This window comes from Strigops habroptila, chromosome 7, assembly GCF_004027225.2.
Source record: "Strigops habroptila isolate Jane chromosome 7, bStrHab1.2.pri, whole genome shotgun sequence".
Taxonomy (NCBI): Eukaryota; Metazoa; Chordata; class Aves; order Psittaciformes; family Psittacidae; genus Strigops; species Strigops habroptila.
In genome coordinates, this window is record NC_044283.2 from 48,854,329 (window position 1) to 48,878,048 (window position 23,720).

The 23,720-nt window shown below is 37.1% G+C and overlaps 1 protein-coding gene across 5 annotated transcripts in view; it reads left to right on the forward strand.

Moving 5' to 3' along the window:
- GRID2 (glutamate ionotropic receptor delta type subunit 2) overlaps positions 1 to 23,720 on the forward strand; it is a 744,842-nt gene that overhangs the window by 149,257 nt on the left and 571,865 nt on the right. For all 5 annotated transcript variants that reach the window (XR_003992319.2, XR_003992318.2, XM_030492665.2 and 2 more), the window contains exon 2: positions 12,049 to 12,204. Coding sequence is in view for 3 of the 5 variants with exons in the window: in XM_030492665.2 (XP_030348525.1) it covers positions 12,049 to 12,204 (156 nt within the window). In the remaining 2 variants the exon portion in view is untranslated. The remainder of the gene's footprint in view (positions 1 to 12,048; positions 12,205 to 23,720) is intronic.

The window sequence follows — 23,720 nt, forward strand, 5'->3', positions numbered from 1 at the left end:
CAAGATATTAATATTACACACAACATTTTTGTCGCCTTTAGTTTACACCCACTTCACTTAACCCCCCCCAAAAAAAAAAAAAAAAAAAAAACCAAAAAACAAAGCAAGAAAACGAACCAAAACCTACAACTTCCCCTCCTAGACCTCTCCAAACAAAAAACCTGCCACTTCTCTTTTCCTATGAAATTTTCAGGTAAAGTGGGATCTATAGTAGTAGCATACTTTGTTATTTTAAGATCAATGTTCCAAGTTTATGATACGTGTTAAGTAATAGGAATAGAGACAGGTACTTTGAATAGTAATTTTTTATTAGATTATTCTAATTTTGACAGGTGACTAATTACTGAACATCTGAGCAAGTTGCTGCATGTATGCTTAATATTCCTTATTCTCTAAAATGGGAATATAATTGTTCACTTGCATATGGCTTTTTCTAAGTGGTTCTTGACAGGGAATAACTTAAACCAAATGCATGCTTCTAGGTTTCGTTAAGAAAAAAAGCCCCAAATGTCAGGCTAGTTTCTCAGAAATGTTTGTGTATTTGGGGTTATTTGAGTTTATAACAACCCTGAACCTGGAGCTGGAGGTTGGCATTATGCTTCATTTATTTCTTCTATGGTTATTTCTGTAAATGGTGGACCAGTAGGTTTGCAGCCTCAGGTTTGTAAGTAGCCTGTTGCATAGCACTATCTTAGGAAGTCCTCTAAAAATGTGGGAAAGAGGAAGGGAATATCTGGATTGAAAGAGGTATCTGACACATCCACAGTTTATGGAAATAGCTCAGCTGCTGCGTCACTCTTACCTTTTTACTTTGCCTTCTTAGAGCACAGAAATTACAGAAGCCAGTGGAAGAAACAGCTGTTCTTCATTCCTCATGCAGTTTCTGTCTTAAAATTGGAAATTATGAGTTGATTAAAAAAAAAATAAATACAGACATCTATTGCACTCTAGAAACTACTCTTTAGCAGAACTTGACTACATTTAATTGACTTGCAGTGAGGCTTTGGGAAATGTAAATTCACAGGCATTTCATATTACAATATTATGATTTTCAAAGAGCTTTATATTGCTGAAGAACTGTAGCGTTATTAAAAACAAAGTGTGAAGTCAAATTGCAGCAGAGAATGCTAGGAATTTAAATTAGGCCTTTTTGGTTTTTTTTCGCGTGTCTCATGTAGAATGACATTAAATTTTCCTTGTTCTCCACTTCTTTTGCCCTTTCTGAAATAGAAGCATCATTACCAGAATTTATTGGGTGAAATTTTTGAAATAAAAGGTTTAACTCAGCTTATCTGTGAGTTATATTCTGAGAGTCTGGGGTTTTTTTGTACACACTTGTAAATGACGAGTTGTGAAAGTAGAAATTATTCTCTCTAACCGTCAGTAAAAACTACAAAGATATTGCACTATCCTCTATAAAAAATGGCAAGGAATTTAAGTATTAAACATCCATGATCCTGAAGTCACTTGGAGCCCATAGCCCTGAATATTTTGAGAACAAATTTTGGAGCAACATGGGTTGTCCTTTTACCAAAATGATATAATACAGATTGAACAATTGAGGGGAGTAGCACTAGTTTAGCAAAATCTGTACTGATAAGTAAATAAGAAACATGCTAGTAGAAACAGGGTCATTTATATGCTTTTTAGAAAGTGGCTGTTTCTTAGGGCATTTTTGTATGCATGCTTGTGTTGAAATTGGAAACCGATGGCTTCCAGATTTGTTACCCTCTGTGTGACATAAGAGTGAAAGAGGCTACATATGTTAATTTTTTACTGGAATCTAAATTGCGCTCTACAGGACAGTCCTGCCTTGGCAAGAAAATGGGCTAACTGACTATGAGACTAAATTGTTTGGTTTCTTCCACCTCAGACATTCTAAAAGCATGTTTGTGTGTAGACTTGCTGAATGCCTATCCTCCATCAGAATGAAAACCTGCTGTAAAGAACAGAAGAGCTGTTTAAGAAAAGGATTAATTTCAAAGTCAGCCTTTGCATTTTTAGGCAGACACATAAACCAGTTTTTTGGTGCTACTTTCCTCCCTGTTGTTATTTAATTCTTGACTGTGACATTCGTAACACTGCACATGGTATCAGATTTTTAAAAGCAATATATTTAACAGGGATCATCCGTCTGTGATACCCAGAGAAGTTGTGGCTGCCCCATTCCTGGCAGTGTTCAAGGCCAAGCTGGATGGGGCTTTGAGCAACCTGGTCTGGTGGAAGGTGCCTCTGCCCATGGCCAGGGGTTTGGAACTAGATGATCTTTAAAGGTCCCTTCCAACCCATAATTCTATGAGTCTATGATATGCTGACTCAGCACCTGTTCTTTTTTTTTTTTTTTTTTTTTTTTTTTTATTTTGAATAGGAAGCTGGATTTATATACTCTGTGGTACTCAAGAAATAACCTCTTATGCCAGTAATACTCTCCCGATGGCAGTCTTTAGTGTCAACACCTGTATTTCAGTGTTGTAAACCAGGCTGCTCCTACTGCATGAAAAGATTGAACTATTTGCAGCAAAAGGGTAGTGTAAATGTTGAAGTGAAATAGAAAGGAAAAAAAAGCAACAAACCCAAACAAAAATTCCCCAGAAAAATGCCCTCCAGAAAAATCTCACACTGTAATCTTTGCACTTTTACGTCTGTGTGTGTGTATGTAGGCATATGTTTGTATGTTAACATCTCTAGCATGTTGGTAATCTTGTTCTCCACAAAGTTCAGCTGCTAGTGGAGCAAGGTGCTGCAGCTGCTCTTTGTCATAAAGAAATGGTTTGCCAGCAGTCTTCCTCCATCTCTACCTAGCAGTCTGCATCATTTGATTAATTAAAGCATTAGTTTGTCTTTCAAAAACTACAGTGCAGAATTGATGTAGAGGCAGGGCAATGAGAGTGAGAGCAGCAACAATGAGCAATGACAAATGCTTAACAACAATTTAGGGGGCTTTTAGGATGCAGTCATCCTTGTTGACATTACTTGGGGGGGTATTCTTGAATTCACAGGCTGGGGCTAATAAAAAGGATAAAATAGTATATGGCATCAGTGTTTGCTCTGATTCTAAAACAGCATCTCTGAATGTATGTTGTAAGGTTTATTTTTAATATTTTTTGTAAGAATGCAGATACTATTCTGCAAATTTATGATAATCACACTAGCTTTCTGTATGTGATATTAATGTAGCAATAATATGTACCAAAGCAGATGCTTTTCACAGCTAGACCCCAACTTGATAGTTATGGATATGATAGAAAACATGAAAACTTCTCATTATTATCAGCTCATTTGTTGCATAATGAATGTGAAGTTATTATCACTGTAGTTAATCACCACATCAAGTTTATAGTGGAACAGTGCACAGAGGATATCTTAATTCTTATCCTGTGAAAGGTACATTGTGTATAAAATGTATTGTTTATATGATGATAATATTGTGCCCTGCTGCATCTACAGAAGAAGATAGCAGTCTCCAGTGCCACAACAGGTGTTTGTGCAGTACTTTTCAATTTTCAGGAACAAATTCTTTGTGGCTCTGCAATTTGTGCAATCAATTAGTTGTCTATAAAAATGCAAGATGTATGTCAATTTTTATTCCTTTGATATAATAGTTTTTACACTTTTTTGCTGAAAGATCACGTAAGTTAATGACAATGTAGAACAATTGAGAAGGGACTTTATTATTTACTAGGAGTTTTTTCTAGAAAAGCCTTTTTAAGATGCTTTTGATATGTTGCATAGAATAAAAAGGCACTTGAATGTGTAGTTTTTAGTAGGAGCCCAATGTTTTGCCTTCCTCTGCCCTTGCCCTCCTACTCCTTGTAATCTTGAGGCAACAATAACACTTCACAAAAAAAGACTAGCAAATGACAGCTGTATTTAAAATGAGATTAACAAGATTTAGCCAGATGCTTTTGACAAATTGTACTATATTATATTAAATGTAAGTGTAAAATGATGGTTTAGAACTTGAGAACAATTAGAAATGTCCATCAGGATGAGCTTAAAATAAATCAATGGTGATCGGAAAGTGTTCGTGTTTGCACATACAAATGGATGAACAGTGTAAATAAGGAGGGTGAGACCTTAGACTGTTCCTTCCAAACGTGAACGCAATTCCCAGTGACACTGATGTGTATCCATAATGCTGTAAAGGATTAAGCAGAAAAAGAAAATATAATTCCAATTATTTTGGTGCTGCTGTGAGAGCAGTGATTCTCAAAATTTCCTAAGAGTTTCATGTCTCTCCAGCACCTGTTGTGGCCAAATGAATTGACCCTAGACTACTTCTGAACTTATTTAAATTAACTTTTATAAAGGCAATGCAAAGACAATTGATTCCATACCTTCAGGCTTGTGTTTCAGCTTTCCTAGAAATTCTATATTTCTTTTTAATTAATAGATTTGACATAAAATACCTGAAATATTGGCTCTCACTGTATGTAAATCTGTTCAGAAAAGCTCATAAAAAGCTGAGTCTTTATTTTCTTTGTCAACTTCTCAAGCCACCTTAATGCTTCCAAAACTGGGTAGTATATTCTAGAGAGAAAAAAAAAGGGGGGGGGGGGTGGGAGGCAGAGGAGAGAAAATGTGTAATGAGGTGGATTACTCTCCTGTAGTCGAAGCATTTGAAACAAGTAATAGACCAGAAACAAGCAGAGTTTTACTCATTGATTTACTGTGAGATTGGGACATTAAAAAACCACCATGCTTCAGCAGAAAAATGGAGAGACTTTTCTGTGTTTAGGTGAGAACAGCACTTTTCTTACTTTCATTTTATTTGAAACAGACTTTGCTTCTAGTAGTTTGCCAGATTGAAAAAGCTGTAAAATTTCTCATTCATCTCTTTGTTTCAAATATTTAAAGTTAGAAAAAAAAAAAAAAGGAAGGAATTGCTGTATCGTTTATATGATGTTCCAGCCATATAGCTACACTGAGAACAGGGAGTTAATTGCTTAAAAAAAGGAACAGAAATTGTGTATTTTTATGGTGTAGCTTCCAGAGTGAGCAGAGATACCTTCTGCATTGGTTAGAGCAAGTGGTGCCATAGAAAGCTGGCAGCACTATATTAAGCTCAGCAAAGAGTCTCACTTTAAGGTGTGACTTGAGAGAGGTATATTCATATATCTACAAGTGCATACAATACATTTGTTGAACTTGGGTGTGAATGGGAAAACATGGTGGAAAACTTACATTCTCCAGTCCAGCTTTTTAATCTTTGATTTAATTCTTGTGTCCAACTAAAAGGGTAGCTACTTCTATTCCTTAAATACCAGTAATGTACAATCTGTTTGTATACGTCCACCAGAGTGCAGAACAAGATGGCAAGATTTGCAGGGAGGATGGCTTCCCTGGGAAATAATGTAGATTTTTTTGTATTTTGGGGTGGGTTTTTTTAATGTATTCTGATTGCAGTCACACTTATTAAGTGTGGACTGTGTATTTACTAATTTTGCTAAATTTTTGTTTAGATTTAAAATAGATGCAGTTATGGTTGATTAAAGAATGTGTTTTGGAAATGGCAGCAACTAATATGCAGGCATAGGTAATGTGTTGTCAACCACCGTCACTGATCTTGGGGAAACTGTCATTGTTCACTATGTGGCCTGGAAAAACACTAGTTCTTCTCTACCAGAAGCAGACCTTTACAAAAGACTACTGGGAAAAAAAAAAAAAAAAATTACAATAGGCCTGTAGTAGGAGGTGATCCTGCCCCTCTACTCTGCTCTCATGAGGCCCCACTTGGAGTACTGTGTGCAGTTCTGGTGTGCCCAACATAAGAAGGACATGGAGCTGTTGGAGCAAGTCCAGAGGAGGGCCACGAGGATGATAAGAGGGCTGGAAATCTTGCCTTTACCATTTGGTGGGCAGGGGAACATTACTTTCTCTGCAGAAGGAGCTGGCACAGGTGCTCCTCAGCCTATCCCGCTGTCTCTTTCCTTGTCATCATGGGAGCTGTGAAGGCCTTGAAAAATTAAAATGAACAAACAAGTAATGTTTTAAAAAAATTCAGCTTGGCCAAGATGCACACTGGTGCTGAGATCCTTGTGCTGCAGAATAGGGAGTCTCTAGGGAGCAAAACATAAGTCTGATGACTTTAGATGCAAGGGACTGGCTTTGCCCTGAGCTACACCATATTGGCCCTGTGTGCGCTGGCCATGGTCTGCAAGGGCTGGGGGGCTCAACTCCCGAGCCCTGTGCCATACCTGGCACTCACAGTGTGACATATGACATAGCTGAAGACACATCTGCTGGAAGCTCCCTCCTAATACAGAGGAGACAGGATTTTCACTCACTTTGTGCTGCAGTGACAAAATCAAGCTTACTGTGCCCATTCTAAAGGGTTTTTAAAACTTATTCAACTTAGAAAGGAGAAGCATGCTGATGTTTTCCCTTCATTGAAAAAATCAGGATGTGATTGTGTATCAACTGCCAATAGAGAAACTTAACAGCAGCTCTGAATGCGTCACAAGAGAAATTTAGAGCCTAGCTGTACTAATGCATGCTGAATACCATAATGGGAGTTGCTTGTGCAAGAGGTGGTCTCTGTATATGACCTTCTAAATTCCTACATGAGCCAGACTCTCAAATGTGTCAACTCCCTCTTGTTCTTGTTGACAATAATTCTATTATAATATAATTTGCCTTCTAAAGCTGTACGTGTATATTCATTCAGCCAGATCCGATAGTATGCGGTATAGCCAGGCATTTGCTGGCTTTAACTGCTTTCTAGACACTCATATGGCCTAGAAATAACATGGGATTTTATTCTACAGTGTATCTAAGGATCTCAAATATCAGTCTCGTTGATTTAAGCCCCAGAAATTAATGTCTCCTGACCTTATTTCATACTGGGGAGCTAGACCTGTGGTTATGTGCTCACAGCCCTGAAGGATGTCTCAAATCAGGTTTGCCATGAGGACTGAACCCCCGCCAGCTTCCAGTTCTGAGTGTTAACTGTGTGGCCATCCTTCTCCCAGCAGGTGCATTAAGTTTCTTATTCAGAACAATAATGCAATAATAGCATTTGTGAAAATACAGTGGAATTGGATTCAGACACTAGAACAGGCTGGCAGTATCAGGGGGACAAAGAATTTTCATAGAATTATCAGCTGTCAAGAACATCACATAGTTGCTCAAAAAGTTACTGTGTTTTACACTTCCCCATTTTCTTCCTTTTCTCTCCAAATGTTCCTGGAATTGTGGACCAGTAAATTACTAGGCAAAGAGTATCTTATTTCTGTTGGTGAGGTATGTGAATAAAATGTTACAAAGTGAAACTCAAACTTATGTACTGAAATTGAACTGTGACCTCAGTTCACAATAACATTTAATCCACATACTCTCCCTCTCCTCTTTGAAACAAGGTACTTAATTTCCTGAGACTAATATGGGGCACTGGGGTCCAGAAATGTCATACTTTCATAGATAATCAAATTATAATACTTGAAAACACTGCAAGTTGTGGACTTTGTCCTTTCTCACTCAATAGAAAGATGAACATTGGTTCAAATCTCTTCACACTTCATCCTTCTAGTCATGACGCATTTCCCATTTTCACGTTTTCTGGGACAGTTTCACGAGACTGCAAATTACTCTAGACGTAGCTGAAAATGTCTAATTTGGATTATATTTTTGTATGTATGGGTCAGTAGGACAAGTGATCTTTGTGAAAAGCCTTTCTGATAAGGTCATTGGTACTGGTGGACATATCGAGCACTTGTATGATTTGGTCTGTATCCATTTAAATTGACAGATTTCTGGTTGACATGGTCAAATGCAAATGAGATAGTTAAACACAAAGAATTCTCTGCTAAGCTAGAGGACATTATTGATGTACTGACGGTTTTTAAAAAGCCTGTAGAGAATTACATTTGTGCTGTCCTCATCCAGATTTTGAAATAAAGCTGAAAGTAATGACATGCTAATAAAACAGAAGGGGGAAGCTGGTGCAAAGTAGTTGCTGTGTCAGCATGTCAGCTCCTGACACAATCATGGGAATAATCGTTGAGTATAGTTAGAAATGACATGTTTAGTGTGAGGCCTGTTTCAGCTGAGGTGAGCAGTGAGGGTGGAAATGAACAGTATCTATTTTGTATGATTTTGAAGACTTTTCCCCTTTGTAAATAGTTCTGTTGCATCATTTTCTAGAAAGCGAGTGTCTTACAGTATCTGTAGGAATAATTTGCTTTTTCTCCTCATCTGTTCATTACTTTCTGTAACAATTTTTCTTACAGCCAAAAGTTTTCATTTTCTTACAGCCAAAAGTATTTGGACACATACTGCAAATAAGTTTGCAGTCATTCCATTTCTCTCATTTTGCAGCTGAGCATGAGGAAAAGAGAGAGTACGAACTCTCACTGTGGGAGTAATTGTAAAGTGTGATACCCTGTATTTGTTCATTTGACTTGTCTGTTTAACTTGGTTAAAAGACTATGATTGAAAGAATAAGCGTCAACACCTCGGTGTGATTTCGGGCCTCAGAAAGAGAAGAAAATCATACCTCATGTGAAAATATTTAACAGCTGAATTTTGGGCTAGCTGTAAAAATTTCAATAGAACAGTTTCACATCAGAAAATTCACTCCATTCAACCAGAGGATGATTCCTGAAACCACAGGAAAAGGAAAATATTCTAGGAGTGTTAGCATTATCTAAACAACACCTTTAACCTTTTAATTGAAATGGCTTATCTTTTAGGAAACAAACAAAAATAATACCCCCCAACCTGTGTAACATAGAGTAATATCTAGACACATGGAATATAATTGAATTAAAACACAGGGACCTAAAAATGTGTATATGAGAATAGGAACAATTTCAAAATTATTCAGGGTTTTTGTGGTTTGTGTTTTGGTTTTGTGTTGTTTGTTTGTTTTTATTTATTTTTCTAATTTTATTTAACAACTGAAATTAAACTCTGAGAATCAATTATGAAAAAAATTTCTCTTATCGCTGTCTGAAGTATAATGTATGTGCTGCTGTGCACTGCCATCTCCTGAAAGGAACATTGTAATCTTTATTATATCTTAAAAGGCTTTTTGTGTAGCTAAGTTAGATACTCTAATGAATAAGGCCTTAGTTTCTGAAGGAAGGCAATCTAATTGCTGCTAGGATGCTCAGGAGAGAACTATGGTTACAACTTTTTTTGCAGCATGGATAGTGCATTGTTTCTATGAGATAGCTTGTTTGAAGTGTGTGATGTAGTATTGGCTAGAGGAGAAATGTTGAAATTTGCGTCTAATACATGGAACCGTAAATTAAAGAAGCAGTCGTAAGAGCAAAAGTGGAACAATGCTTCTAGTGAGAAATAGAATTGTTTGTGAAGGCTGCACAGTTTCATCTAACCGGCTTCCTCATGCATGCAAATGCTGACAGAGGTAGGGCCCGTGCAAGGCTGAGAAATGGAATCAAAAGCATAAGAATTTATTAGGGATATCTGCGTGCGAAAGAAACAAGAAAGATTCTCAGGAGATTCATCTATTGAGAAACTAGGTGCTGGACTGGCAAATGCTCTGTCTTGGGAGCAGTTCTCTGCTGCCCAGTGGAAGGGCTGTGTGGCTAAAGAAGTTTTTTGTGATAGACCATGCAAAAGAAACAGTACATACCTTGGACTTTTCTATATCCTCTACTCAATAAATGACCTGGATTATTTTGGGGACAAAGCCAGGCTGAATATAACATTTCCCAGCTGTAGAATAAGAAGCTGTATTCCGCGGTGTTGGCTGGAAGGTCTTTGTTTTGCCATGCTGTTCTGCAACACAGCCAGCAGCTGTCCTGTGTGTGTGCATGAAACCTGTGCATTTCACTTCCTTACAGTGTGGCATTTGTTACAGAACTACTCCACAGGGATAGAATTTGACTAATTACTATCATTATTATCCGCTCCCCCCCCCCTTCTTAATTTTAACCTTGTTACTTAGGAGCCATGTAAAATTCTTTCTTCAGATGCTTATTTATGATGTTTGCTGTGTTCTATTGTCATGAGCATGTGTGGGTTTGGTTTGAACAGTTCCGTGAGTTTAGAAGCAAATATATTTTAAGATATATAATTGGACAAAGTCTTTTGTACCCTTAAATGCTACATGGGTGCGGAAATAGTCATCTTTGTGGAGAAGGCATGGTTGGCAGCACCTTGCATGTTTGCATACCAGCAGTATTCTCAGCCATTTGCAGCTTTGCGTTATGGAGCTAAATAAAACAGGGAAAACAGAAATGGGGGCAAGAGAGAAAATGAACGTTTTCAGCTGAGATTTGCACAGAGATGACAGGTGAATGAAGTGGAGAGGTAAAGAACAGCTGTTCCAGATGGCAGCAGCTTCAGGAGGGAAAATGCTAGAGTCGGAGCGGTCAGATTGTAGGAGGAGATGATGCTCATGTAGGATGAGTGGTGCTGGCAGGGAAATGAGTGTTGGAGGTCAGTGGGAAAAACCCAGTAAATACTGCGCATGAAGTTTATTCATTTCTCTTAAAGTAGACATTTCCTATAAATGAATCTTTTTCAGTTCTTTTCAACACTGATTGCAGGTATTTTCTTGAAATCATCAGTGATCAGCATTTTCTATTATCTTTGGCCTCCTCACCACGTGCACTGGCTTAGTTGACTTTGTGTTGGCAGCAGACACTCAAGAATAAATAAACCTGAAAATTGGAGAAATTTTGTAATTATTAAATACAGTTTTCAAAAGTGTGGTTTTGAAGCATCCCTTCTGTCTTTTTAATCTGCTGCCTGGAAATGAAAGCTTGAAAGGTGCTTGAAAATCTAATAGCTCTGATTTGAAGGTTTGAAACAATATAGCATTCTTCATAGGACTATAACAGTGTAATTTGAGCCATTTCTGCATAAATAGTTCATAGAAGAAGCAGATGTAAAATAATAGGAAATTAGTGATGCTGAAAGAGCACTATAGTTTCAAGAGAGCAAAAAAGTCTAAAACTTCTGGATTAGCTTTGGAGTTCTTTCTCAGTACACCTGAAGAATTGTATGTGTGAGGGTTGAACAGAATCACTGTGCCAGCTCCTCCTGAGTTTAATGGTTTCCAGTTTCTGATGCTCTGCTTGCATGTTTTTGGGGAAAGGCAGAACAGTCACTTTCTGACACATACATAAAGGCAGAAACTATTTTAATTAACTGCTTAAACTTAATGTTCTCACTTCAAGAATCAGACAGTTAGCTAAAGCAGTTGTTTTACAAATCCAACAAGAATTGGATGTGAAATAATTTATGTCAGCTGCCGACCAGTCTATTCATAGAATCATAGAATGGGTTGGAAAGGACCCCAGGATCATCCAGTTCCAACCCCTCTGCAGGGATGCCTCGCACTAGACCATGTCACCCAAGGCTCTGTCCAACCTAGCCTTGAGCACTGCCAGGGATGGAGCATTTACCACTTCTCTGGGCAACCCGTTCCAGTGCCTCACCACACACACAGTAAAGAACTTCTTCCTTATATCTGACCTAAACTTCCCCTGTTTAAGTTTGAACTCATTCCCCCTTGTCCTATTGCTACAGTCCCTGGTGAAGAGTCCCTCTCTGGCATCCTTGTAGGCCCACTTCAGATACTGGAAGGCTGCTTATGATCATGATTGTCAGTTCTAACTCATTTCACCAGTGTTGCTACCATTTTAGGCTTATTCTCAACTCATTTGAACTTTGTATTTTTTAATTGTCACTTGGCATGATATTAAATACATATCCTAGCCCGTTGCAGTCGTTCAGTATATTAAATGGCACCGTTGGAAGGGTAATTAGTTCTCATTTCTTAGCCATGTTCCTACACAGATAACTTGTTTTGTGTTTAACTAGATTTCCCCAATATTTCTAGCTGGAATCTACACATCTCTTCCATTTATATTTTAATTTATGTAAAAATGTAGAAATACTGTATATTGTGAAGCTCTGTGTTGAGAAAACTGCTCTTCAGGAGTGAGGGAAGGGATGATGTTATAGTGTAAAATGTCTTAAGTGCTTATGATTAATGCATTGGAATACTGCAGGTGAAAGGTGCAATGTGATTTTTTTTGTTCCCTTTTTTTTTTTTTTTCTCTCTTCCCCCAGGAGCAATTTTTGATGAATCTGCCAAAAAAGATGAGGAAGTTTTTCGAATGGCAGTTGCTGATCTCAACCAAAATGATGAAATCTTACAAACGGAGAAAATCACATGTTCAGTGACATTTGTGGATGGCAACAATCCATTTCAGGCAGTTCAAGAAGGTAGGACATCTAAAGAGATTTCCTGCTGTTGTTTCTGCAGAGACATGCAAAATGCTACCTAGCTTTATGAGAAATGTAATTTGTAATTTGGCTTCTTTATACATAGAATATAAAATATTGCATATAATTTTGGATTTAGCTGTTGTGGTTTGTTTTGGTATAGTGACTTCAAGCTATAAACTTAGATTTTATCCGTTTTGTAAGCAAAGGCTCTTGAAAAAATGGCAGAGAAGTCAGGCACAGTTTGCCTACATCTTCCTTCTTTTGCAGGCTGCTTTGAAGTTATTGTCAAACTAATAGTCCTTAAATTACGACATCATATACTAGCTTTCAGTTTAATTTCATATATCTAGCAGCACCTAGTTGGAAAATATAGGTTGTTGTGTGGATAACATTTTCAGCACATACACCTGAAAAAGTTAGCTGTTTTGTAAGAGGGATTAGAGACTCAAAAAGCAACCTGTGTCCAATATGATTTTGTACTCAGTCCATCCTTTGTCATTCCCCAATTATTGGTCAAGAGATGAGGATGTTGCTCCGGGCTTTTGGATAGCGGTAGGATGATAACAGGACTCAATATCTGAAATCCTTCTGAGCTGGATTAGTAAATCGCTGGTGTGACTGAGGAGTTTTCTGGAAAGACAGCTGTATGAAGTCTTTAGAAATATGGATTGAAATTTATTTTCTAAACATTCTTTCTTTATTGTTCTGGCACACTAATTTATGTCTGAGACAGATTATGTTTATTGTAGGTATATTATTAAGCTTTTCTTGATAAGAAAACAAAATTTTGATGACTTTCTATATCCTTGTTGGCTCTGTATTGACTCTTAATGTGGAGCTTGAGATTGAATCAGCAAACATGCACAGTTGCTCTGATACTCGTGAAGTCAGAGGTTAGTACCTGTGGCTCCAATGGACTATTAGCAAGGCATTGTTAATGAAAAGGACTTTAATGCTTATATGACTATTTTTTAGCAGTGACATTCTTAATTTTTGAGAATTTAGAAATTTTTGTTTGTTTTGTTAATTTTTACAGGTGGATAGACTTGTGTAATGAGAAGCATTACAGTCTGGGCTTGGTAAGGGTGAGGTAGAAAAAGTAGGAATTTTGAAAGTATTCCAGTCATAATCAAAGAATCTTAAAAGACCAACATAAAAACTGAAGCTATTGGATACTTTTAGAACCCAAAAGGGGTCAATCTTTTTTAGATACTTTCTGCACTGTTAGTATTTAAGCTTTTTTTCAGTTCATCCAGGATGGATAATGTTAGCTGATGCTCTGTAATTAACACTGAAATTTATCAATTAATTTCCTTGATCACTGTGGTACAGCAGTTGCAAATTACTTCACAGAACGATGTTTTAAGCAACTTAATTATTCTAACTTAAAGAAAGTAGGAGTATCTGGTGAAGTAGAACATTCCAAATGAATTAATGACCCAATATTTCAATAGTCAATTACTTATTTTTTGCAAAAATTGTATTTGTAATTTTTTGGAAAACATCTTAGTATAGTCAATATTTGAAATGTGAATCAAGTAGATTTGACATAAATGTTATTACCATGTGTTGGGGGAAAAAGATCTGTCGTGATACTGATGAGCTCAAGAAAGTATTTGCCAGTAAAAAATATAGCTACATGGCTAGCAAAGCCTCATAATTGCCATTGTTTAAGTGCCCTGTGTTTTGTTTGGCATGATTTGAGTGAAGAGCAAAGGTTGTATCTTTTGCATGCATATATTTGTGAATTTTTGCTTGTTGAACTGTATTACCACAGTTAATGTGTTTTCTTTTAATTTGTTTTAACTGAATATAGGCATAAGCTGCACTGTAATGTTTCAATTACAGTTTTCTCCCTTTCTTCTTTCCTCCGCATCTTCATGTCCCTTGCCCCTGGTTTTTAATTGGATTTCTTACAAGTGTTAATAGCAGGGAAGGGGACCTCTGTAACTGTTGCCACATATTTCATGGTTTATCCCTTGGGAAAACACTTCGCTAAAATGCACTATACTAAACAACAGAAAAAAAGATAATTTAAAGACTCAAACCATTTCTGCATTCCATTTGTAAAACAAGTACTGGAATGAGGCTAAATCTCATGTTCTTGAGTGTGTGGCATTCAAAATGCCAAAACTTAACATTTCCATGCCAGCATGATCATTTTCTTGAAAGCATAACAACATTAATATGAGTCTGAGGTATCTTTGTCTCTTCTATCGAGGTAGAGCCTAATGTGCAAAAACCAGATTATTTCTTTATTATATTCTGCTATTTATTTATTTGTTTTTAATGTAAGCTGCTTAAAGTTTGCTTTGGTTTAGTTCACAATATCTGGTTGTTTTGTTGCCTTTTTTTTTTTTTTTTTGATACTTTTCATCTCATCTAAACTACAGAATAGCCTTTAAAAAAAGAGCTTTCAATATTTGGTAAATGTTAATTTGAAGTATTAAATCCATAATAATAACAACTTAAAATTGGTCCACATTTGTCTAAAATATGTCCCTTTTAGTGAATAGGTTCTTAAAAAACTTGCCTAGGATTTTGAATTTCAAAAACCAAGAAGTCATAAGCAAAGATCTGATAAAACAAGACATAAGGTACAGAGGATGTATTTACAAATTTATTTTTCATAATGATCCACTAACAGACAGCATGTACTATTTGTGTCTTTTTATTTCATTTTATTAGCAAAATTAGTAAGTAACTCCCAAACAATGTAAACAGGAACTCAGATACTTAATATTGATTTTGGAATTTAAAGATAATTAATTTGAGAGGATTGGCTGCTGTGCAGTACTTGTTGTTCTTCCCTCTAAATCTGTTTTTATAAATTATTATTGTGCCCTGAAATGTCTTCCATTTGTATCTTAGGGCATCTCATTAACAGTTCTGATTGGTGCACTAAGACAGTATTGCAAAGCTGAGTGGTTTTATCCTAGAAGAGCTGTGAATGACATGCCCCATAATATCACTGGAAATGCCCTGAGGGACAATTTATAGGAATGTGCATGGTAATAGAAGGTGAAATTTAGTTTCCTCAAGTTAGGGAGACTTTTCTCCCCTTCAGTATGTGTTCTGTCAGAGAGGGCCAACAGCAAGCCTGATGCTTTATTGTGCAGCTCATGCTTGAATGTCAGCCTTGTGGAGTGGCATGGACACCTGCCAGGATGTGATGAGGTTCAGGTTCCCCATGAGGTGGGAGGCAAGCCCAGGGCAAGGCTGGCTGGTAGGTCAGGGTAAAGACCAGTGAGGTGCAGCCCAGTTGCTGAGATGTGTCACAGTGACACGCACCTGTGAAAGTTTCCAACGCAGCATGTTCCTTTGTCTCTTCCTTCTTTCTTCAATACAAAATACTTCACAATACTTATAATACTCTTGTATGTGATGTCTCAAAATATTTGTGAGCCTGTGTGATACAGAGAGAGGAAGAATATTGTGGCTAGCTTTTTTTGCTGTGGCCACATAAGATGCTACAAAGGGAAAGCAGGAACCGAAGTTTTCTTTGTATAGAGAATGACGGAGGTAGGGATGGTCAGTTTTTGCATGGTAGCAAGTCAGTATTTTAGCCCCAAGAAACAATGAATTTTGATGCCAGAGCCAGACCGGTGGCAATAATATACATTAGCGTAAACTTTACTTCCTTTCTTGTGAGACTTCAAATAGTGTGGGATATGCCTTCAAACAGGTTAGAGTTCGACAATATATGTAAAGTGTAATTATTTTTGAAGAGAGTCATGTTTCTGTATTTCTTTTTAATGGACAGTTTGGGGTTTTTTTCTTTCACTGGGAAATTTGGTCGAAATTATGACATCGCTTCTTTTTTGTTTGTCAGAATATCATTGTGTTCTCTTTCTCTTTCATTATTCCTGTGGTTACTTCAATACACTAATAATTAAAGCCTAAATTTTGTGGTTGAAAGCCTGCTATTTCCTCCAAACCTTAATTTATTAATAATATGATCATACAATTGCTGAATGGCTAATGTGAAATATGCAAAAGCTTGTGCATTTTTGTGGGATTCTCTGCTGAGTTACCTTGGTAGACAGACCACTAAATATCTGTTTCAAATCACTGCTAATGATTCTCTAAACCCTCCTTGTCATCTAAACATTTTCCACAAAGCCTTGCATATAATTGCAATACTGATTTACTTATATTTGGGGAAAGGTGTTTTCCATTGATGCAGGTTTTATTGTCTGCTATAATTCTTATCCTAAGGCAAATAGGTGGAGGGGGGCTTTGATAGCTTGAACCAGAGGTAATACTTTTGCTCATGCTGATATGCCTCCTTGGGCAGCACAGTTTCTATCGCTCCCATGCTGCCATTTCCACTTGCACACCAAGAGTTACAGAGCAAACTCTGCAGGTGTTTGCAGTGCTTGTGGCATCTGCAGCATGTGGAGGGTTGCTGGAGCTCAGTAGGACCCATGTCCAAAGATGTGTAGGGTCTTTGGAGATTCACTGGCAATATTTTAAGCCTCATGGCAAACATTTTCTCTTTATCTGCTGCTGATATTTTTTTATCCTGCTCCTTTCTGCTGCCTCCTTTTTTTTTTTTTCTTTTAATATCATGTTTTACCTATCTTAAATAATATTTCTAGTAATCCAGAGTTTTCCTTCTATAGGCTACCTATAGCGCATGACAAGTAGATTTGACTGATGCTGTTTGAAGTCCACTTTGTTTAACAGGTTTTCCTATTGTAACCATATATATATGGGGGAGTATTTTTATTTTTTTTAAACCAACCTTTTTGTCATTCAGGTTAGTCACCAGAGTATGCTTACAGACACCAACCCAAGCCTTCATAATGGCTTTTGAAAGCTTATTGTGATCAGTGAAGTAAATAAGGCAGTGAGTCATAACTAAATGGGATTCAGCTGTAGAATAGCAGAGGTTTGTAGGGCAGCAATATGTATGAAGGTCACATGCAGGATTTTATTCAAGCAAAGTTTTATGGTCAGAAATTATGGCCTGATGGATACATCTGCTTTGGCCTTTGGGACTAGATGAATGTAATAAGATTGTCCTTTCCTGTTTCTCTGATTGCTGTAGAGACCTGTTCAAATCCACAGATTTCATGGACTGCTAAGCTTTCTTTCACTTTGTGTCAGTTATTTCTTCAAATTTCTCATTCTTTCTTGTGCTGTTTATTAACCAGTACATGTTAGGTTTGAGATGAAACCTTTACAGGCTTGCACTTCTTCACTGCCCTTCTATTTCATTTCAGGCTTGCTTTCTTATTTCCCAATAAAGTGGATTTTGATGTGAAATGATATTGCTAGTACTGAGGAGGAAAAAATAATTTTCAGCAGGATTTGAACTATAAAATGTTAAGGGAGAAAAGGAGGAGAAGCATTTCAATAGTAATATAAAATTCCATTGTAAAATCAGAAACTGTTGGAAATGTTTGCAATTGCAAATTGATTGTATCATCAGTACTTCAGAAAATATGGCAAAAACCCTCTTTTGAATTACCTATCCTCTGTGCATCCACATAATGTAGCAGCATTGGTGGCACTGTGCCCTGTTCTCAAAGTACTGGGTGAGAAGCCTGTACTCTTACACAGGCTTTGTTCTCATTTTAGTCCTGCTAACCCCACAAAATCAATCAGATCTCCAATTTGCATAAATGCACAACGGGAGTCCAAGCGTTGGCAGCTTAAGAAAAAACGTTTTACAACACTGGTGATAACATCATGACAGTTGGGAAGACAGTGGTTGCATGGGAGAAGATCAGGGAGAGGGAAAGATTGAACATTGACTGAACTAGAAAAGGGATGTGTAATAGAGGCTTAGTTTAGGAGGAGCAGGATGCATATTTAACACATTTTTAGCAACAATTTCAAAGCTATTGTGACCTTCCTTTGCCTGGACGTAATATACCCAGAACATACTGGGAACTATAAAAGGGGATCAGTTTCATTTTGAGTAAGGCCTCATACTGTTACAGCAGTTACAGTAATTGCAAGGCTTCTACCACTGTCCAGTCTTTGAATTTTGGGCTCTAATGTTTTCTAGTTCCTAATTTTTTCTGTAGTAATGTTTTCTCCAGTTGCAAGACAACTTCCATTACCTTTGTTTCCAGTTTGAAAGCAAAAGTCTGGCAGCTGTAAGCTGCGCTAGACTTTCAGGTACTTGAAGATAAAAAGAAAAAGATCCTTTATTTTCATCTCCAAAAGATTCCCCTAAATCTAAATAAATAAATAAATAAATAAAAAAAAAAAGAAAAAAAACCAAAACCAAAAAAACAGTCCATCAAGAATGGATTTCTCCAAGTAGTTTAAGCAATGTGAGATAGATGATTTGAGAAAAAAAGGTGCAAACCTCAGCAGTCCTTAGTATTACTTAAAAGGCGAATCTAAAAAATTTAAACTACAGATATTAGTGCAATTGAAGAGCCTTTTCTGGAATATGCTTTCCAAATCACTGGGCCAAAGCAGGGGAAAAGAGGCTTTCTACAGTGCAGGCTAGGACAAGAACCTGCCATCTTTTAGTTACTGTTATCCATGTCGTCTCACAGAGTATCTAAAACCCACCAAACATACACTTTATGGCTGCTGCATGTCTTTGTTGTGGTTTAACGAAAGAATATTAGTGTTCCTATGGAAACCACTTTTCTTTAGGTGACCAGGAAACCCAGCAGCATCCCAATGTTCTACTCGGCCGCATCACAGCATTCAGATGCAATGATACGGCTGAAGGTATTTATGTAGGGACCACACATGAAACCAAAGACTAGTGTTTCAGAGTTTGTTACCTACCCCACTACCTTTTTGCAGCCTTTTTTTCCTTCTGCTTTCTCATGACTTTAAAACAGCAAGAGTGATTTTCCTAACACTGGATGCCATTTGCTGTTGCCAAAGTTTGGCTCAACGTTGCCAGGTTATGGCAGATTTTGACATTTCTATCAGAGCTTCCACTTTCAGATGACAGACATGGATTTTAAAAGGCTTGAAACAATTTTCTTCCCAGGCTTTTGGTTAAAAAGCATGTGACACGGAGGCAGGCTGTTAACCTCTTTAGCTCTTTTAAAAAGGTGAATGAAATAAATGAATAAATAACTGGACAAGTGGGATGCCCTTTGATGGTGGGTGTAGAGTGACTTTTATCACATTAATATAGGGGTAGCTGCATAGGCTGATATTGTGCAGTACTTGCACTTTAAATCCAGACTGGATCATTTCTGATTTTGCAATATGCATATTCCCACTTGCAGTTCACAAGTGCCCAATATACATTTTCATACATTAAACACAGTGCTTCAGTCTGTTGTGTTAATGTACTCTGACACACTGCTAGTGGTTTACTTTTAAAAGAGCTATGCAAATTATGATGTGATTAAATAGTATCAGTAGTGCATTTAAATGTTTAAAGCCACTGTGCCAGAAGGCTTTTGGGGTATTTTAACAAACAGAAGAATAAAGACAAAATAAATGAGAGAAGCTTCATCTTCCTAGATGCCAATTATTTAGCTAGCACCCTAGGCTGTCAGTCCCCCAAAGTAATCTCCTTAAGTAATGGACACCCTATCTGGATTTCCTCCCCATCTTTTTGTGAAGCAATGTCCACTAAAATCACTGCAGCAGTCAATCATCACTGTCCAACCAGAAATGTATATTCCCAGACAGGGGAATACACATTTCAGCCTGCAACCTTGCAACAGGTTGTGGTAACTACCAAGCAATAAACTGCTGCATTCAATTGTTTTCTGCTCTATGGAGTCCTCTCGTGCCTTCTCATAAAACAGCGTTAATCTGGGCTTTTGCTTTTCCTCACTAAATTCTCTGAATTAAGTGTAAGTCACCAAGTCTTTGTTTCACCTGACAGTTTAGGTACAAATATGTATCCGATTGTGTACAGATCCATATTTGCTCTATGCATCTGTATCTGTGTTTGTCTAAAAGTCAATGCAATTAATTAATTTTAATTATTTTAATTAATTGCATAAGTAATTAATTATTCCCTTTAAGCCTTCCTTGCTCTTCTTCCTTCCCTTGTCAAATACTTTTTGTTTCATTTACAAGATTTTTTTGCTGCTGTAATCTGTTAGCTCTTTGGGCACAGGCTGTGTTCTTACTAAGTACATTGATCTGTATTTGAGGCAATTGGGTATTTATGTGATGCAAATAATTTTGAACATACTCTTCTCTCTCTCTGTGTATATAGTCAGAGACGAAGTGTACTTTATGGAAGACAGTAGCGTTTTAAAATCTAATTCTGATAATGAGGAAATGAGCCATGGCACTCTGGAGGTGAAGCCTGAAGTGAATTATGAAGGTCATTCTCGTCTTTCTCTTAGTTGGGGAAATTATTTATATTTTAGCCTGGTTCCCCATTACTTAGACTCTTTATATTGTACACTACCAAGTAATTTTGACTAAATATCAATTTGCGGAAAATTATCTGAGCAAAAGAGAGCAGTTACAAGGACAGATTTTGAAACTAGGGAGAATTTTATTAAAACACTAATCATATCAGAATACCATAACCTTTCATGTTCTTTTTTGAAAGGATGTCTGCTGTGGTGTTTTAATACTTATTCTGTTTGACTGTCAGTGTGCCTTTAGCTTCTGTGATTACTGGCCCTTTTAAAACTTCTTTTTTCTCCTTAAAATCCAGTCTTTTTCAATTCTTCATTGTGTAGTCTGAGAGTATTGAGGTGAGCTAAGCCACTTTGAAGGATACAGTTGTTAAGTGGAGCACTCACAGGGGGGGTTGCAACAGGTAGTGTTGGTGGTAATCAGAAAACGTTTACTTTAAGCCTGGAATAGTCATGGGAGCCTTGCAGAGCCTCTCGTGCTGTTGACACACAAGAGGAAGTTTGGCTTTGGGAGCTTTATGTAAGAGTATAAAGAACTAATAAGTGGGATTTAGCTTCATATGGAAATTAAGCACCTGCCTAAAAGCTTTCCTGAGCAGGGATATACTTAAGCAATCCCAAATCAGTGACTTAACTTTATTTGTCAGCTGATATTCATTATTTTGTTTACTTTAAGGGCATATTTTCTCATGAAACTTATAGATCATAGCAGCATTTTTGCATCCTACGTCTCTGGCTGCCCGAATGACTGTGCCAGGCGGCTGTAGCTCCTCTGCTGTTGCTGGAGGCAGAAAATGTGGCTGCAGGTCATGGCTATGCCTGGTGATACCTGGAAAAAAAGCTTGAAATCACAACAAATTTTCCATACTGCCAGGCCACAAAACAGTTGAGTAAGTAAAAGCCCACAGAGGTTTTGCTTCTGACACTATGTTTTATGACAAGAGGGTTATGATGTACTGGGCTCGGTCATCACAAAAGACCAGAGAGATGTACTCAGAAATTGCAGTTTCATGTTACAGGTAAACAATTTATGTTCACCCCATCCCTCTGTGACCTGGTGCAGGAAAGGAACCAGCAAGAAGCTACTTTCTTTTTCAAAAATGTTATGTCTCTTTAGTACCAAGCTGTGGCTCAGCGGCAAGCCTTGTGAGAGCCAGCTCTTGCAAAGGGCAGAGGAGGGGAGCAAGCATAATTCCCCCTTCCAGGTGCAGCCAGATGTTGGACCAGTTTTGCTGTAGTGTTGGGCACCAGAAGCTGAAAGCAAACAGTTGTTAATTGGTCAAATAGAGAAGCAGCCAGCTGCCCTAAGAGAAGAGACTTTTGCATTTCTGAGAAGCCATTTCAGTGAAAAGGGGTGCCAAAACTTTGTTTCCTGAAACAGAGAAGAGGAATGTTTGGAGATGAAATCCACTCAGACTACTAGAAGGAGTTTAAAAAACAAATTATGTAGTTTATAACAGCTAACATGCTCTCTAATGGGTGCAATCTGAAATGTGGTCTTGTCAAGACACTTGTAAAAAGGCTTGGTAGTTCTAAATGAAACATGAAATTTGAGTTTATTCCCAAAGTCTTTTCTAATCCTAATTATCTGATCGAAGAAAGGAAAAGAGAGTAAATGTGTACAAATGAAAGATGAAGACAATTTCCACTTGTTTTTCTTGACTTTCCAGTATTTTCTTTTTAATATATTTTTCATCTTAATTTGGCACTGATGGATCAAATGTTGAGCCAGAATCACACTCTTCTGTATGCTTGGCTTTTTGAGTTCCACACATCATGGAATACAAATTGCATCCTCTGATGAGAGGGGGAGACAGTCTAGATACCTGTGAAGCACAGAAGAAAGTAGTACCTTGCCTATCTCAGTTGCGTTAGAAAGACACAGGGACCTTGATTTAGAATAGCAGTAACTGAGTGTAAGACAAACCTCTGAAAACAATAACTTAAAAAAATTTTTAAAATAATTTTCTTTGTGATAGTTCACTTAATGGCATTAAAAAAATGTACTGTTCTACCTTATCTTAATCTTGAAAAAATATGTAACTATTCAGAAAAGCATTTTTTTTGTATTCCAGGAAGTAAAACTTTTCTTTGTAGTCTTCGCTAGTAACAACTACTTCCTTAGAGGCAAATTATATCTTTAAATACCAGATAACAGCATTATATTGGGAGTTCACTGAAATCCTGTAGTTGGAACATTTATTTCATTGACTGATTATTGGGAGGATTAACCTTTTAAAAGAAGGTCAGCATTCAGGGGAGCCCCATGCACAGTTATTGCTTGTGCCTATGAGTCACATTCGAGTCACAATTTTTTAAGCATAAAACATACTTCTTTTTCAAGAGCATCAGAGGAAATCAACATTTTGTTGTTTATATTGCAGGACAACCTTAAGAATTTCTGTAACACTATTTTATTTCTTTCTTTTTGCATAGGATCTCTTGACCCCCATCAATGCATGCCTGAAAATACATTATTAAAATTTATTGTGAAGGGTTTTATTATGTCAGAAGAGAGAATAAGCAATCATAATGCATGTAAGGTGTTACTCAAACCTTGTCAGCAGAGCCTTAAGGTCAGTAAGGCTTGTTTGAAGTTGGTTCTGATTCTTCACAGACAAAATGCCATAAAAAATAAATTGGCAGGTTGTGATGTTATGTACCATCAAAATTCTTTAAGAATTGGTTTCCACATATAAAAAGCAGTTGTGAATTTAACAAATGGGGTTGGGTATTGTTAGTCTCCTTTCCTCCTTCTTTCAATAAACTTAGCTAGCACTATAATACTAAAACTCCTTAGAATTTGAGCAGAACTAGTTCCAAAGCTCAAATCACTTTTTAAAATGAAATGTACCTGCTAAAGGTATTTGACCATGCCAAGATCATACCTAGGGAATTTCTAACCCTTACTTCTGTGTCAAGTCCCTAGTCTAGGTTGATACATGAAATAGACGTGCCAGTTCACATACATTTCACCTCTCTCTTTGGGTGACTTTCTGCTCTTCGAATATTCATTTCTGTGTAATCTAACTTTATGGGAAAGTTAGAAGCTGCTATGAATCAGCAGATGCTGTTTTCTTATCTGAAACTGAATACGTAATTTACGTTACAACAAAAAAAAAAAAGAGTTCAAAACTGTGGATAAGTGATTTTACATTTGATGTGATAATGAAAAGCAGAATTTTTAGTAGT